This window comes from Pyxicephalus adspersus, chromosome 11 (assembly GCF_032062135.1).
Source record: "Pyxicephalus adspersus chromosome 11, UCB_Pads_2.0, whole genome shotgun sequence".
Taxonomy (NCBI): Eukaryota; Metazoa; Chordata; class Amphibia; order Anura; family Pyxicephalidae; genus Pyxicephalus; species Pyxicephalus adspersus.
Window position 1 is genome coordinate 6,247,872 of NC_092868.1, and position 17,205 is coordinate 6,265,076.

At 42.1% G+C, this 17,205-nt stretch overlaps 1 protein-coding gene across 1 annotated transcript in view; it reads right to left on the bottom strand.

The window, feature by feature from the left end:
• Positions 1-16,310, bottom strand: part of IGLON5 (IgLON family member 5) — a 245,680-nt gene extending 229,370 nt beyond the window's left edge. The window contains exon 1 of the mRNA XM_072425905.1: positions 15,878-16,310. Within this exon, the coding sequence (XP_072282006.1) occupies positions 15,878-15,941 (64 nt within the window). The 5' untranslated portion in view covers positions 15,942-16,310. The remainder of the gene's footprint in view (positions 1-15,877) is intronic.
• Positions 16,311-17,205: the final 895 nt, after the last annotated feature.

Sequence of the window (17,205 nt, forward strand, 5' to 3'; positions counted from 1 at the left end):
TGGCACTCTATACATAGAACACTACAACATGGCTGACCACTGGCCACCATCGCACTACAATCCTATGGCAGTCTATACATAGAACACTATACCCCTAACATTTTCTCCTCATGTTGAGGTGTGATGATGTATATTTGTCTATATATTTGTTGTTAGGAGCACACACAGCTCCATCAATCCATCTCCATATAACCACAAAGAAATCAGAACATTTTCCTTGGGACATAATAGACACTTTAGTCTCTGTTCATTCATAATAGAGCGTATCAGATTGCAATCATTATTCTCAGACCTGAAGATTTCACTGTCCAGTCCTACAATATCCAATTTCTTATAAGAGCGGAGTTATACCGTGATAATAGATGTTGCAAACATGAAGTTGGCACAGGAGATATAACTACAGTATTCTAGAATGAAAATGACCCCAAAAGATTGCAAACAAATATCTTAGACATACAGAATGTTCAATGGAACAAAATAAAATCTGCTATAAAGCCTCCCTTTCATTCATTATCACCTCCAGCATCCCCTTAATGCCATCTAACCTCCAACCTCCCCTACATTCAATCTGCCCTCCAGCCTCCCCTACATTTAATCTGCCCTCCAGCCTCCCCTTCATTCAATCTGACCTCCAGCATCCCTTTAATTCATTCTGACCTCCAACCTCTCCTACTTTCAATCTGACCTTGCGTCTCCCCTTCATTTATTTAGACCCCCAGTATTCCCTTCATTCAATCTGCCCTCCAGCATCCCTTTATTTCAATCTGACTTCCAGCCCCCTTTCATTCAGTATAACCTCCAGCCTCCCCTTTATTCATTCTGACCTTCAACCTCCCCTTCATTTAATCTGACCTCCAGTCTTCCCTACATTCAACCTGACCTCCAGCATCCCCTTCATTCAATCTGACCTTGCGTCTCCCCTTCATTCATTTGGACCCTCAGCCTCCCCTTCATTCATCCTAACCTCCAGCCCCCCTTTCATTCAAACTGCCCTTCAGCCTAAGCTTCATTCATTTAAACCCCCAGCCTCCCCTTCATTCATCCTAACCTCCAGCCTCCCCTTCATTTATCCTAACCTCCAGCCTCCCCCTTCATTCATCTTAACCTCCAGCCTCCCCTTCATTCATCCTAACCTCCAGCCTCCCTTCATTCAATCTGCCCTTCAGCTTCGACTTCATTGTTGTTGTGTGGTTACCAGCTCCTCATGCCAGGAAACCTCTACCTTGGGGGAGACACTACACGTAGCTTCCCCTGGCAGCAGCCTCATGGAACATGAATGGGGTGGCAGGAAGTTGTACAGTACCACTCCCTGCTGCCAGCCGCCAAATGTGCAGATGAGGTTAGAAACATCGCTGCAGGGCAAGTGACCAAGCGACTGGCAAGATGCCAGTTTCCAAGAGCCGCAGGGGATCGCTCGATCCAAAGGAAGGTCTGAACCTATCCTTAGGGTCAAATAGGATTGATGTGTTGCTCTAATGCAAGGTGAACCAACAATGCAACTTATGCTAAGACGTGGCACCTAAACATTCACCTAAAACGGCCCCCCAACACAGAACAAGAAAAGCAACCAATGCAACCCTCTTTCACAACCACCAGCCATGCCCATGTACACTTTAATGTGCATGCTGAATCATTGCCATGCCTTGGCACGCACATTAAAGCACCACAAATAACCACAAAGATGATTGGGTTTTGAGTTCCCTTGATATCCTGGTACAGACCCAAAACATTTTGCATTTTATTTGGGCACAGAAACAAAAAGCAGACAGAATAGATTTTCATCTCTGAACATTTTGCCCAGAGTCGTCTTTTTAAATGATCGCCATCTGACATTTCTGGGACTTGCTAGACAAACTGACGGCCCGGTGGCAGCAGACAAGGAAGCGGCCCCCAGGACTCGGCGACCAGGAGGGACAGAACGGGGAGGGCGAAGGCTTTGTGCCACCTCTGTAGCCTGAACAGCTTTGAAAATCGTATGATTAACAGGCAGTGTTCCCCTCCGAGGAAGCAAGGACATGAATAATGAAAACCTCAATCCGCCAGTGCAGACAACACGGCCAGTAAACAGGTCAAACACATAACCCCTCCGCTCTCCGGAGAGACGGCCAATCGGCCCTGGGGGGGCATTTCCATTTCGCGCCTGCACAACCCCTCCTCAAGCGAATCGCTGGCAGGAAAGATATAAACAAAAACAAAAAATAAAAGCAACCTCCATAATTAAATCCAATAATAAAAAAGATGCTGACTGCCCTGGAAGGGAAACGTTTCATGTTTATACTTTGTAGCTGGGATAACAATAATTAGAATATTGGTTGATATCTGATCATTGGCCAAGGCCGCCCTTCTCGGATGTGTGACCCCAATAGGAAAATGCCAGCCAGGGCTAAAGTATGCCACTGTACAGGACCCACCTCACAGGGGCCCCAAGTGACTTTGGCAGGGGGACCCCAAATCAGTTCTGCACAGGGGCCCCCTGTTGGCTGTATCAGCCACTGCTGAGAGCAAATCGCAATGTTGGTGCTGGCATAGCTGTAGGTTTTGCATTTTGGTTCTGCCCCTTCTTCTGCAGCCAGGAGAGGAGCAAAGGGAATACTGTAAAGTGTTACAGTGCTGGGGCAGCTCAAATTGCAACCAAGATGGCAGCACCCAGGGCTTATGGTTGTCTGTACAAGGGAGGATTTTATATGCAAAAAACATGTTATTGCACATATAACCATTTAGTAAGATTGCAATAAAAAATCTAGTGACAAGGTCCCTTCAAAATATATATAAACACAATTAATAAAAGCTCTTACAGGCAATAAAAAGCATTAAAAACCATATTTGAGCTTCAGTGACTTAGGATAGGTTGAGACATAACTGGTCTGCTGCAGGCAGGAGGAAGCATTTTTTGAGTCTGTTTCCCCATCGTTGAATGAGACTGTGCAATGTAAGATAAAAGGCTTAAGCAAAGGGCTGATGTGTGTCAGACACATTTAGGAAGGGTGCAGGCACCAGGACTGTGTCATCACTGAGTTTGCATGAAAGTAGACGCTGAGCCTGGATGATGCCTGAACAAAGCTGGCGCTGTATTTCAGAATGTAGTAATGAAGGCATTGTACTGCGATCTCAGTGATTATTACCTGGAAGTCTTACATGAAACTTGCCAATTTTACTTTAATTTATTCTTTTTTTATTACTACACCAGGAACAAAGCTTTGGACTTTCCATGCCTTTGCCTGCAGTAGTGCCGTGGGCACCGCTCACCTCGCCATGGCATCTGAAGAGTTAAAGGCGATGATATTCTATTTCATCAAATTTCCTGCAGCTTTCATCTCAGTGAATAAACCTGGCTCTTTTCCCCCTCTCCAGCTCTTTTAATTCCTCTCTGTGCTCTCCATTCCTCACCCTTGTTGACCCTCATTCAGGAGGCAGTGATGTCATACAATTGTCCCATCGCTCCCCTCGCCCCGCAGGCGATTTAACCCTCAATGCTCTGGGGCCGCTATCCTAACAACTCCTGGAAAATAGAGAAAAAAATCTCCTTTGCATTCTTCTGATGGGGACTTTGATATGTTTGACAAATGGACTGCCAAACCAAATAAAAATAAATTACTGCCAAGTGTTACTGTAGTACGAAGCCAGGAAACTCGGAATCACAGTTTGGGAGCAATGGCGCGTGACTCCTGCGTGGATCTGAGCGAAGAGCGAAATGAATGGTGGCACCGATGTATAATACATTGTTTCCAGGCTCTCACCATCCCTGTGCTGAGTTCCCAGGTCTGCAAACCAGTGGTGCCCATTATCCTGGGACTGTGCACCTGCCGTGCCCATCAAGAAGGGCTTCCACCATCCCTATACTGAGTTCCCTGGTCTGCACACCAGTTGTGCCCATTATGAAGGGCTTCCACCATCTTTATGCTGAGTTCCTGGTCCGCACACCAGCCATGCCAGTTATGAGTGGTTCCCATATTTCATTCTCTTAGTTCCTGGGTCTGTACACCTGTTTTGCCCATAAGGAGGGGTATCCACCAACCTTGTGAGTTACCAGCTCTGGACACTTGTGGTGCCCATCAAAAAAGGGCTCCTGACATCCCTGTACTGAATTCCTGAGTCTAGACACCTACTGTGCACATTATAAAGGGCTTCCACCATTCTGCAAACTAGTAGTGTCCATTATGAGTAGCCTCCACCATTGCTGTGTTAAGTTTTTGGGTCTCTACGCCTGCTGTGGGCATTACACAGGACTTCCACCATCCCAGTGCTGACTACCCGGGTCTGGACACCAGTAGTGCCCATCACAAAGAGCTCCACTGATATCCGCTGTGCCCATTATGAAGGGCTTCCACTGTTCTGCAATACCTTTGTTTTTTTCTATTATGAGGAGCTCCCGCCATCTCTGTGTTGAGTTATCGGGTCTGTACAACAACTTTGCCCACAATCCACCAACCTTGTGCTGAGTTCCCAGGTCTACGCTCCTGCTGTGCCTATCGGTTCTCACCATCCCAGTGCTGAGATCCTGGATGTAAGCGCCTGTTGTGCCCATATTGAGGTTCTCCCCATCCATATACAGAGTTCCTGGGTCTGTACACTTGTTGTGCCCACTATAAGGAACTCCCACAATACCCGCACTAAAAAAAATTTACCTCCCCCCTCCATTTAAACTATTGAAGTGGTTTCTTTGGTTGGTTGAACCTCCAAAGCCCAACAACCCAAGAACCTCACTCAACCTACCCGCTCTTCACCTCCTCACCTAATCTTCCACTTGGCACTTCCAGTTTTTCCTCTTCATGACCTTCCACAACTTCTGGGCACCATCAGACCTATAGCTGCCATTCACCATGGAACTTCACCATGGGACCTTACAGGCCAGAAGAACACAAACATCTGCAAAAAGGACCTGCCATGTATAGACCTGCAAGTTTATTGATGTCATCAACCCCCGAAATGGGACAAAGAAATAACTAGAAAGGTGACAATACTTTGCATGATTTCACTATTACATGTCATTCAGGCAGAATCAACAGGTCATGAACATATTTCAAGGTTTTAGTGATGGACCTCACTGCATGCAGTGACATGCTCAGGAAAGTTATCTTGGGGAACAACACCAAGAAATACCAAGAATTGGATGATGTTGAGGTCAACCACCGGAAATAATATAACCTCGGATGTAACATGAGAAACTGGTGCCCCGAACATCACCCTCCACCACTGGGCATCCATCAATAAAAGTGACACCCACGAGATCCCTGGCAATGCTAAGCAGTTTAAGTTAAAAGCATGTTTTATGAGATTTGGGTTCCCGGATTTCCCATTGGAAGGACGGTGACATCACTTTTGCCTAAGGTTAGGTGAATACATAAACTGAATATTTTACCCATTGGTTATTTTTTAAAATTGAATTGCAGTGTTGTTATTATAGTAAGGGTGGGTGATCTTGTTCAAAGGGAGGTCTGTTGTGTTGTTAAGTATAACCCCTTTAGTAAATAAAGAGTGTAGATCTACTTTTTTAATCTAAATTGGATTTACACAATAATCCAAATAATTGATTACGGTGTGATTGCCGGAGGCCAAATACATAAAGCACTTGACAGTGATCAGAGATTTTCTGAGCGTGGAAGAGCACTCTTTGTAACAGACCCTAAGGCTAGGCAGAGACAGATTGCTACACTGCTTTCAATGTATTAGATGATAAAAAATATATATATATATATATATATATATATATATATATATATATATATATATATATTTATATATATATATACTGTATATCATTTTTTTTTCTTTACCCTAGTACATCTTTGACTGCTTTATATGTATTTTTGTGTGTAAATATATATATATATAGATGGATAAATACATTTTTTTTAAATGTATATAACATAAAATAATTATCGGTATATAAACACTTTTTATATATCATTTAGATAAATTCCTTTAGATCAATTTTAGATAATGTATATGAAAAAGTTATAAAAAATTCAATATTTATTTATTATTATTTTATTTAAATTTTGTGTTTACTTATTTTTTTATATTTCATTTTGTTTGGGTATTATTTAAATAGAATAGGTAATAATAAATATTATATATAATAATATATATAATAATATAAATAATGCACAAATATATATAAATATATATATGTGTGCATTATTTATATTATTTATATATATTTAAATATTGTTTGTTTTTTGTTTTTGTTTTTTTCTTTGCTACACAAGCCATGTACAGTTGCTGTAGTTTTAGTAAAAAAAAATGCAAACGTTGCTTCAGTGCAATATGGCAACCCGGAGGCGTTCTACATATTGTTGGTGTTAAAACTGCCCTAAGAAATCTAATTCCCCTGTTCTACAATTTGTTCAGCTGCAAGTCAAAGTTGGGCATCCGCTGCATAAGCTTTTTCATATTTTGTGTCTCATCCGCTTCTAGGACGCAGACACTGCAGCTTATCTCATTACAACACTGGGATTGCTTTGGTGGGCGACCCCACCATTCAGAAATCACTTTGAGAAAGGACCTAGGGAAACAAAAAACAAATAGCAATCTTTCCAGATCAGAGGAAGATTTAGACCGACATAACATAAAAGTAAAATAAAAAAAACATAAAAATATAAATATATTAAAAAATTAATATATAGATAAGAAATAATCCAGAAATATGTGTTTATGGGAGCCTAATATAAAACTGGCAGATGGGTTTGATGTAAGAAGCATTCTAAAGGTAAATTTCTGATATGAGAGCCCTTAGAAGTCTCGGCCATTATCGGAAACCACATGTGCCGGTATAGACGGGTTGGTAAGGGAAAAGCTGCCATAGATCCCCGCTCTTGGTCCTATGTGTATCTATGGCGGCTGATTTCCTTCTAACCATTCTGTCCTTGGTTTCCGATAAGGGCTCTTGGTACTTCCATTATTGGCAATGAGCCAATGTAAATCACTGAATCTCTCTTTGGGGATTTCTAATGTTTTCTGTGTTAATTTTTTAATGTTTTCTTTATTATTCCTTTTTTTTCCTTTTTTTTGGATACATTTGCAACATTTTTTTACCATTTTTATTATAGGCATTTATGTAAACCTTGCTAAAACCATTATCATAGTGACTGCTAAGTATGCCCTCTCACCACCTGATCCATCACCGTCATATTAAATAAAGCTGCACACATCACATCCATGCAAAAGACTTAAAAATGTGACCCCACAAAAACTGAGCACAGCAGGTGCACAGCAAAGATCATTTTAATTAAAAAAAAAAATTTAAAAGATTTAAAAACAACTTTATATAGAATAAAGTCACTGAGATCTACTTTTTACAGAACGGCTTTCACTCATCTTTTCACATGGTTGTATATACATAGAAAAGAATGGGCTGACTTTTCATGATTCTGACTCTTAATTGAAGGTACACAATGGGCCTGATTTATTAAAGCCAAAGTGAAGATAGACTATCAAGAGATAACCTGGGTGATTCAGCAAACTTGGAATGGATCTGGTCCTAGATTTAAAGCATTTGCATGATTTTTCAGAAATCCATTCCAAGTTTAGTGGATCACCCAGCTTCTCCCATGATTGTCTATCTTCTCCAGTCTTGGATTAAATCAGGCCCACTAATTACTAACAAACCCTTACTCCCGGCCCCAATTCACATCGGCCATTGTAATCCACTGTTTAATTTGCTCTGACACAGCTAACAACAAAATAACACAAAAGTCATCTTAATCTTGTCTTTGACCGCTTAATCCTGACCATCGCAATTGTACAACACTTTTGTGAATTTGTGGCGGCTTATACAGCTGACCCCCCCATACCCCCCCTCCATAATCCCCCCCAGGAATACATGACAAGCTTGAATCCCAGCAGGATTTCTGCAGTGAATTCGTCACTGAGATAGATGACAAGCTTTTGGCGCAGGTACGTCATTTATGGGCGCTATGTTCTAAATCTGTCCTTTCTCTGATGACTCAGATTACCAGCTATGAAATGTGTCGCTACTCTACTTTATTAGGTTTATGATCATTTCCCCAATGATAAGGCCTTTCCAATCTGACTAACTTTATCACAAACTGAAACTGACTTTATTGTGATGTCACTGAATGTAAAGGTGAGATAGAATAGTCTGGGAAAATACAAATTCCCTGTCCCGAGTCATCAAACTGAACCAAGATCAGATTTAAAAAACCACTGAAGGCATGCTAAAATGATACACACTAGTTGAGAGGTCACTTTGGCATGCCTTAAGGTGTACCTAAATTCACTGGAAATACAACCTTTTAATTTCTATAAGTACATAAGTCAATAGGGTTTCACTTATTTCATATTAAAAATGCTCATCAATATGAAGCTGTTTGGGAGGCTTTACTGTTTGATGTAAAAGTGATCAAGATGCTTTAAAGCTGTTAGATCATTTCTACACTACTCCAAAGGCAGAATTGTAAGTGAGTGGCACAATACTGGCTAAACTTTGTGCTGGTATAATGATATGGATTAAGTTAAAAAGTCAGAAAAATAGCCATATTTGATTGTTCTCACACTGTTCAAGTTAAGCCCCACTGAAAGTCAATTGGATTTCGATTACTTGCATTTAATTTTCCAAATACACAATGCGGCATTAAAGGTGTTTGGGAGGCCTTACTGTTTAATGTAAAAGTGATCAGGACGCTTTAAAGCCGATAGACCACTTTTACACCACTCCAAAGGAAGAATTGTATATGAGTGGCATAATATGGTTTTAGGCAATTTCCAGGCTGTCACTTCTTACAGTGCTCCGTGGCTTCCAACCAATCATAATGCCTTGGGCTACCATCCCATCCTACTGTTTCAGCTGCTAAAATAATTAATCTATTAAATTACGTTCTCATGATTATTTCCTGTTTCCTTAACCAGCATTTGGAGTCTCTATCAGACACACCCTTGTTATGATTCAAATACACCAATGGTGCTTAAAATTAACCTGAGCTTTGCAAAGTCACAGGTTCGCTTTAAAGAAACACTACAACCCGCCCACGAGGAGCAGTTTGATGATAGGCCTAATGATAGGCCACTCCCCAGCCATGCACCGCCCCTTACTGCCTCGCCAAGGCAGGAGCAACCCTGGGGTACATGGGTGGGTGAATGTAGAGTGTTCAAATTTTGCTCCAGCCAGAGAGCTACAAAGGGGCGAGGGGGACACATTCCCCCAACCCTTGATACCTAAAAGCTCCATTCAATCAACAAATCAAGTTAAAAGAAGTAAAAGAATGGTGAAAAAGGGCAGGGAATCGGTAGGTATACCTTGCGCATGCTATCCAAAGGAGCACCATGAGGGGGCGCAGCTATAAATAGTCCTTAATGCCCCCTCGAGAGGCAAATCTATCAATTGAAGAATTTACATATAAATATAACATATACAAAGCTTTTGTCTCATACCAACAAGAGACTTTTCTTCTACATAATATATTGTGTTGTTATTGTGGTTGAACTTAATAGACTTTTTTTTAACCTGACTAACTATGTAACTATATTTTTCCACATTGCTTTGAAGAATGTGATCTCCTGACCTATCACAAAATCTATCAAACTTGTGATCAATGGACCATCCTCCTATCAGATGGAAACCCAAGTATAGCTTCATTAAAACTAAAACCCATGACAGTAACAGTTATTTCTTAAAGAAAAACTCCAAAACGGGTGATAATTTATGAACAGAGGTCCCTAGAAAAGAAGTTAACCCTTTCAATACTGCGCTAAATAAACAAATTTTATAGGTTACTTTGCACTCCTGTCCTGGGTTGTTCCTTTTTGATGATGCTAAAATTTCTGTTGGGGTAATCTCATGGATTAGATTAAAAAAAACAGACAGATTTGTTTTTTCTTACACATGGGTGAATTAAAGCTTTCTCTAAGGCTGGAAGTCCCAGTTCTTGTAAGAGGAGAATAAATCCAGTTTTGATATATTCTATCTATTCATCCATCGCTGAATGTTCAGATTAAACCCTATTGATGCCTACGAGGGATTGAATCTTCCACTTGAAGGATTGAATATTCTGAGACTATAAGGACATTCACTTAGAGATACAAAAACAACCAATAAATATTCACTCCCAAATGAGAAACACTCTAAGAATATTCATTCAGAAGAATAAATAGCCAAATAACATTTACTCAGCAGAGAAGAAACTTTAAATTCCTTCTGAAAGAAATAACACAACATTAGAGGAAGATAAACTTAAATTCACTGCAGGATTGAATATGAATCTTATCCCTACTGGCGATAGTCTCCAGGCAGGGAAGGGGTTAAAGCTCAATGAAATCCTGCAGCAGCCAGCATCTGTCAGATGTAATTCTGATACCTGTGCACTGTGTGAGATTTGTGTTCATCTCCTGCAGAGGCTGAATGCCTATAAGGCTTGAAGATTGTACATATGCATTGCTTTCACAGGAGGACTTTTAAATTTGAATGCAGCAAATGCACGCATTCAAATCAAAGCTAGGCACTGCAACGGGAGCACTTTGCCTGCAAGATAAATGCATGAGTAGGACATGCTGCATGCAGAGAAATAAAACACAAAGCAACTACAGTGCAATCAAAGGGGGGTCAAAGATAACACCAATGAGACTAAATGCATTGCTAAACATCTTCTGGAAATGCTCTTTGCCTGGCTTCCATACTGAACCTGCTTCGGTTTTGGTCACTGGCCAATATACACAGTGAGTTTTAACATAGAACTGACATGACAGCCAGGCACAAGGCATTTTTACAAAGGTATCAATAGTAACTATACGTTTTAGTATAGTATGTATTTTATTCAAAATATGTCATGGGTAGGGTTAAATTTTCTCACATTGTGAAATTTAACAAGCGCTTGGCAGTGAAATGGTTAAATTTACCAAACCTCACAGTGTTTTTCCCCCCTCAAAAATATACTCTATAGTACAATGTATTTCATGTGTTTCCATGTATTTTGTCCAGGAAAGGGTTAAATTGCAGCCTACTGCACAAGACTCTTTATTCACAATAAGCCCCAGGCTAAGGAGTTGGGTTGATTTACCCCTTACTGTGCCATGCATTTCACTCCAATCATCTTTTGTTTGTAGAGGTTTTAAATACTTTGGGATGCAAGAAAAGGGTTAAATACTTCTCACAAGCATTCAATTCAGACACCCAGCAATGGGCTCAACTGTCCCAGTCAGTGCAATGCCTTTTAATAAGGAAAGGCTTCTTATTGGTAAAGGGTTAAATATGCTGCAAACCACCAAGGAAGCCAGAGGTCAAGAAGTCCCTCTGGAGGAAATGGTTGCATAATGAATCACAATGAGTACACTGGTGGGTAAAGGGTTACACAATTCCCATGCCTGACAAAGGTCCTTAGCCTCCTGGCAGTTAAAGGGTTATGCAATTTGCAGCGCCTGGCTGTCTCTAACCTCTTTGGCAGGTAAGGGGTTAAGTAATACACAGCGCCTCCTAGAGACAGAGAACCCTATGCCATTCGCAGGCTACACAAAAGCTACACAATCCCCTCCACTAGGCTAAAGCCCCCTAGCATCTGGCAGGTAAGGGGTTACACCTAGCTGAGCTCCCTAACTCAAGGGCCTGTAAAGTGTTATGCAGTCCCCAGCACCTAGCTAGTAAAGCGTTACACAACCCCCAGAGCCTAGCTGTGGCCCCTGGTTCCCTAGCAAGGAAGTGGTGCTATAAATTAAACTGTGGGCACCTCTAAATATAGTGCTCTAGCTTTTTAACCCTTTATCTGCCATTTTTTCCCTCCTAATATACTCCACCACAAAATATTCGGTTACTCAAAGACTGCCAGGAGTTTCTCTATACTGGTAAATATAAAGAACCAATAACAAGTCCTGCCTCTGTTTGAGTTGTGCTCCTCCCCTTCACCATGTGACCCAGACAGTGGCATTAGTCATGTGATCTGGATGATCTTAAAGTCATTTTACAGTTCACCTAATTGTTTTTTCTACACCTTTGTAGAGTCTGGTGCTTTATAATTCTAAACCCAATATAAAACCAAAAAGCAATGTATTTTGTAAAAATTTTATCATTTTGACCGAAAGCCCCTTAACCAGATCTGCTAGCATTTTTATATCTAATCCATAACCGTACAGCCAGAAGTCCCATAACAAAGCACATACATGTACAATATTCTGCCTTTCTAATCATTTCTATTAATGATCTGAATTCCAAAGGGAGCAGATAAATTGCTCAAGTACTTTTTATTGCTATTAATCAACATGGCCAATTCCATCCAAAAAATGGTTGCTTATGATTCATCAGATTCACTTTGCATGAAAATCATATCATGCGTAGTTTTAAGGAACTTGTAACGTCATATGTTTAGTAATCCAGGTGTATTACAGATTGACATTCCAGGAGAGCATCAGAAACAGGCAAATTCACGTAGGCTAGTTGTAACATTGTACAAGGCGTGTTGGTCTTTAGTGGTCCTACCATGGTGGTAATTGCCCCGTACCTGACTCTTCATCACGGCCCATATAATAGATGGAATGGAAGATCCGATCAATAAAGGCCCTGACGCATTCCTTCATCTCTTGAACAATCTCCTGCATCATCACCAAACCATAAACTTCGGTGGTATTGTAGATGGCCTAATCTACTGTAGGCCAGGCTATGTGATACCAAGGAGGACAACCCTCTTACAAACGATTAGTACATCTCCCATCTGTATGGCACAATATTTACTTAATAAATGGGAATAGATATGTGGATTCTTTTAACATTATTTACTCCCTTAGTCAAGGTCAATGGTTGTCCCAAATGGTCTTCCAAGGTTAGTAAAGTCATCCTAAAATGATGGTTGACCCACCTGACCATTCATGGTTGGAGAGCTGGTCTTGATCTTTTATGTATGGGAGGCCCCCTGCGTATCTCCTCTTTCTCTGATCATATAAGCACTCTTGAGTTGGACGTTTTTAGACTGGACAAGTCATGGTGATGTCTACGGGTGGGCCAATTGTTTTTGCCCATCCTACCAACCTAGGAAGTTCAGGTGAATGGGAGGCACCTCAATATAATAGCAAGGAGATCACCTCTATATAACTATTTTTTGCTTTCTGAGATCCCTAACATTTGATAGAATGTTCTATTGACCATTAATCTGCCCATTGGGAGTGCCCCAGAGGCCCACAAGGGCATTTGCATTGGGCAAGAGAATTGCCATTGATGGGGCTTTACCCCTAAGTCAGGAAAGTCATGCTCTAGTAACCAAGTGGAACTAAAGATGCATGTATGACACAGTTTTGATGTGATAGTAAATTTTAGTTTTTCAATATAACACATATAAATCAGGCCATATTGATATAAGTCACCTTTTTCCCCCATATATGTTGAAATCATTTATCTACATGGCATTTATATTTTTTCATTCCATATGTAACCTGTGCTTTATAGTATTTGTGCTGATGCTAAACAAGTCCTGATGTGTCTCTCTGCAGGTGTTTAGCGGAGATGCTGGCTTTACTGTCTGCCCTGGAAGATACATTTGTGAATCAGTCATACTGTGCAGTGATGGGACCTGCTGATATAACAGACTGGGAATATAGTTCAACAAAATTGCAAAGTGATAAATACCACACACAATGTCATAACTGAGAGCTGCATTGGGACATCAAATAATGGGTGTGGGTGGGCCTGAGCCACCATGCATGAGATTGTGAAACAACAGTGGAGTGTGAACTTTGTTTTCCAAAAGTTACAAACCAAGATATTGGACGATACTCCAAAAAGTACACTGGAACGGAGAAAAAAAGTTACGCTGCCTTTGCTGACCTGTGAAAATACCATTTGCCCGGCTGCCTTGGGCTCCCATACTTTCTGAGTCACTGATGGATACTTCTAACCTGCAACCAAGGCCTTGGTCTTCAACCCAAAAAGTATGGAAGCTTCTGGATCAGCCAGGCAACCGGCATCTGCAGAAGGAGAGGTCAACCATTGCAGTTGCGTCTCTGAGCTCAGGTTTCCTTTAATTAAGCTTGCCGTAATGTCCTTTCCTTCCCCCTAATGACCTAAGTGACATCAATCAGTGCAGCTACATGGTGTCTCAATAGGATTTGCAGGACAACAACATAGTCAGCTGGCTCATCTGCAAGTGTGAAACGCATGTAACCAATCAGAAATGATCTCTGAGATGAAAAGACTGGCATCCGATTGGCTACTCTAGGTTTCTTCACTTTGCAACACTGTTATGCAATGCTCATTAACATAATGTTGACTAGGTACACATATGCCAAGAAGACATTGACCACATCTCTACAGAAGATGTTGGAAAAGTTGTATTTGGTATCAATACATAACGGACAATATCGAGGAACCAGTTATTATCCGCCAAGCCCCACTTCTCAACCTCAATGACCATGGTCCATAAAGGGTTTAACCTCAAGCACCAAGTAATATACCATCCATAGGAAGTCTTCCCATTTAGGTCCACTCTTCAACCACCACCAACATCTACATCTGATTCCCTCCAAGATGAACCCAACACCCCCATCACCAGCATTTAAAGGGTCAGGCCCTGCAGTTCTTCAAACTACACAGATTTGCTGGGCAACCTACAAGGTTTAATCACTTCGTAGCCCAAGATTAAATTCTTGCGGTGGCAAATCGTTGCTTTCTATGGGCACCAAACCAAGCATCGACAACGGGTTATTTTTAATTGTAGAATTATTCGGTAGGAGAAGGGTATACAGAGAAAAACAGAAGACAGACGGCATAAAAAGACTTTTCTGTCTGAGTGTAGACCTATGTTTGTCCCGAGCATATTTAGATTCACATGCAAGATGTGAATTGGCCTCAAAAATCAGGTCCTTCAAGAAGCCAAGAGGCCATTGAAACGTGTAGCCCCTCTGCAGGGGTGCACAAACAAGACCAGCAGCAAACAAGCTTCCTATGCTGAATGGAAGAGACTGGATGTGTTTATATACAAGCATGGGCTGTAGGACACTTCCTAAGCAGGCCATCCATTGAGGTCCATTGGTTGAATAGGCAATTCCGTAACATCAGACCCTCGGGCAAAGGTAATGTATAGACCCATATTGCAGTTGCAGATGGGATCTATACAGCTATATAGAAATGCCAGCCATTAATGTTCCCACTCCGGAACAGATGCTGTACACAGCAGGTCCTACATGCAGCTGCCATACATACATCCTATTAGGAATAACATAACACCCCCATCATCCCCCTTTCTGTCCCCATCTAGGGTCTGTTTGAAGGATCAGAGGTCAAAGCAAACCCTGCCTATTTATCTTCTCCCTCATTGATCCAACAGCATGTCATCAACACAGGATATAGGCATCGTATTAACCCTTGCACCACCTGGGGATCTGCAGGGAAAAGGATAATTAGAATGTCAAAAACGAGAAAAGGTGGTGTGAGGGGGGGGGATTGTAGAACCCCCCCATCTCAGTCTACATACGACTTCATTAAACCATTTCTTTTTATTAACCTTTGACTTGTGCTGGTGCCTTGTGCTGGTACGTGATTGATGGAGAATTGTCCAAAATGCTTGCAAAATTACCCACCAGACCCCAAATCTCTCTACTCCCCCCCAAAGGAAGAATGTACTTGGCAAAGGCTGTGTTGGAATCCCTACAGAGGCATCCCAATATTCACTGCATCAACTTCCAATCTAAAGATGCCTTGGACCACCACCAAAAAAAAGCCCTTCTTGCTCCATCACCATCATCGCCCTCCTGCTCAACTTTCCGGCTATCGGCAAAATAAACACACGGTTCCCCCCGATTTTCCAACTGTAAAACTATTTCATTCAAAAATCCGGGGTAGACCAGTTTTGCGGGATTGTGGACCGAAACAGGGGATGCCATTGCCCATCCACAAAACGTGAGGTCCCAAAGCACTACATAGAAGGGGGTCATTAAAATGTGGTACCTTCTGTCAGCATCACGGCGACCGCCAGGCTGGTCAGGATCGCTCGCAGGACTGTCGTCTTCATTTTTATTCCGCTTCTCCGTGTTCTCCGGCTGTCCTTCTTCCGTTCCCTGGCTGATTTTCTCGCTCTCTCTTTTTTTTTTCTTTCTTTTTTTTAGAATTCGCTCCTCGTTAACCCAATCCCCCCTCCCCTCCCACTAGGTTCCAGTACGGTCGTTTTCGGCAATGGTAAAGCGGCAAAAGGATAGAGGAGAGTGCAAAGCAGCCGTACAGGGATTGATGGAGGAGGATAGAAGGAATTCTAGACTGGGAATCTGTATCAAGCCCCCCCTTCCTTGCTCTCTCTCTTTTTCTCTGCCTCTCCTATTTTCCTCGCTCTCTCTCTTCCGAAGCCCCCTCCTCCTTCGATTCGCCTTTCACCCCCCTTTAACACACACATACAAACAGACACACACACTCTTCCTTTGCCTTCTGCAAACCATATGGGCTTTCTGACAGATGGAAATTGACTGGCAGGGCTGGAGAGCCAATCAGAAGCTGCGTCAGGCGGGGGCTTGCCTCTGCCATGGCAGGTGCATGAGCCAATGGGAAGGTGTCGGGGTTTTTGGTTGAAGGGGGAAATTAAAAAAAAAGGGAAGTATGATTTGGAGGGCTTTCTAATGCTTTAACTTCATCCATCCACAAGGCTTTTGTTACTGCGGTACTGTAATGTGCACACGTACCTCCCTCCCTCTCCTTCTCTCCTCTGTACCGGTGACACAGACGTGTTTTGGTGACACCTGCATAAAAAAAATGCTGAAATGGTTCTTCAGAAGTTGGAAAGCACGGGCAAGTTCTGGAAAAGAGAAGTGAGACTGGTTAATGTGAAAGTAATAAAATTTATAATTGTTAAAGCTGAACTCCGGGTATAAAAGACACAAATTAATTCTGTGTTTATTAGGTAGTTAGGGAAAGTGTCTGGATTGTACAGCAGAGCTGGGACTGGGAGGAGTGGGAGAATACCTGGAGGGTGGGGCAAGGCTGGGAGAATACCTGAGGGGTGGGGCAGAGGGTGGGGCAAGGCTGGGAGAATACCTGAGGGGTGGGGCAGGGCTGGGAGAATACCTGGAGAGTGAGGCAGAGGTAGAAGAATACCTAGAGGGTGGGGCAGGGCTGGGAGAATACCTGAGGGGTGGGGCAGGGCTTGGATAATACCTGAAGAGTGAGGCAGAGGTAGAAGAATACCTAGAGGGTGGGGCAGGGCTGGGAGAATACCTGAGGGGTGGGGCAGGGCTGGGAGAGTACCTGGAGGGTGGGGCAGAGGTAGGAGAATACCTGAGGGGTGGGGC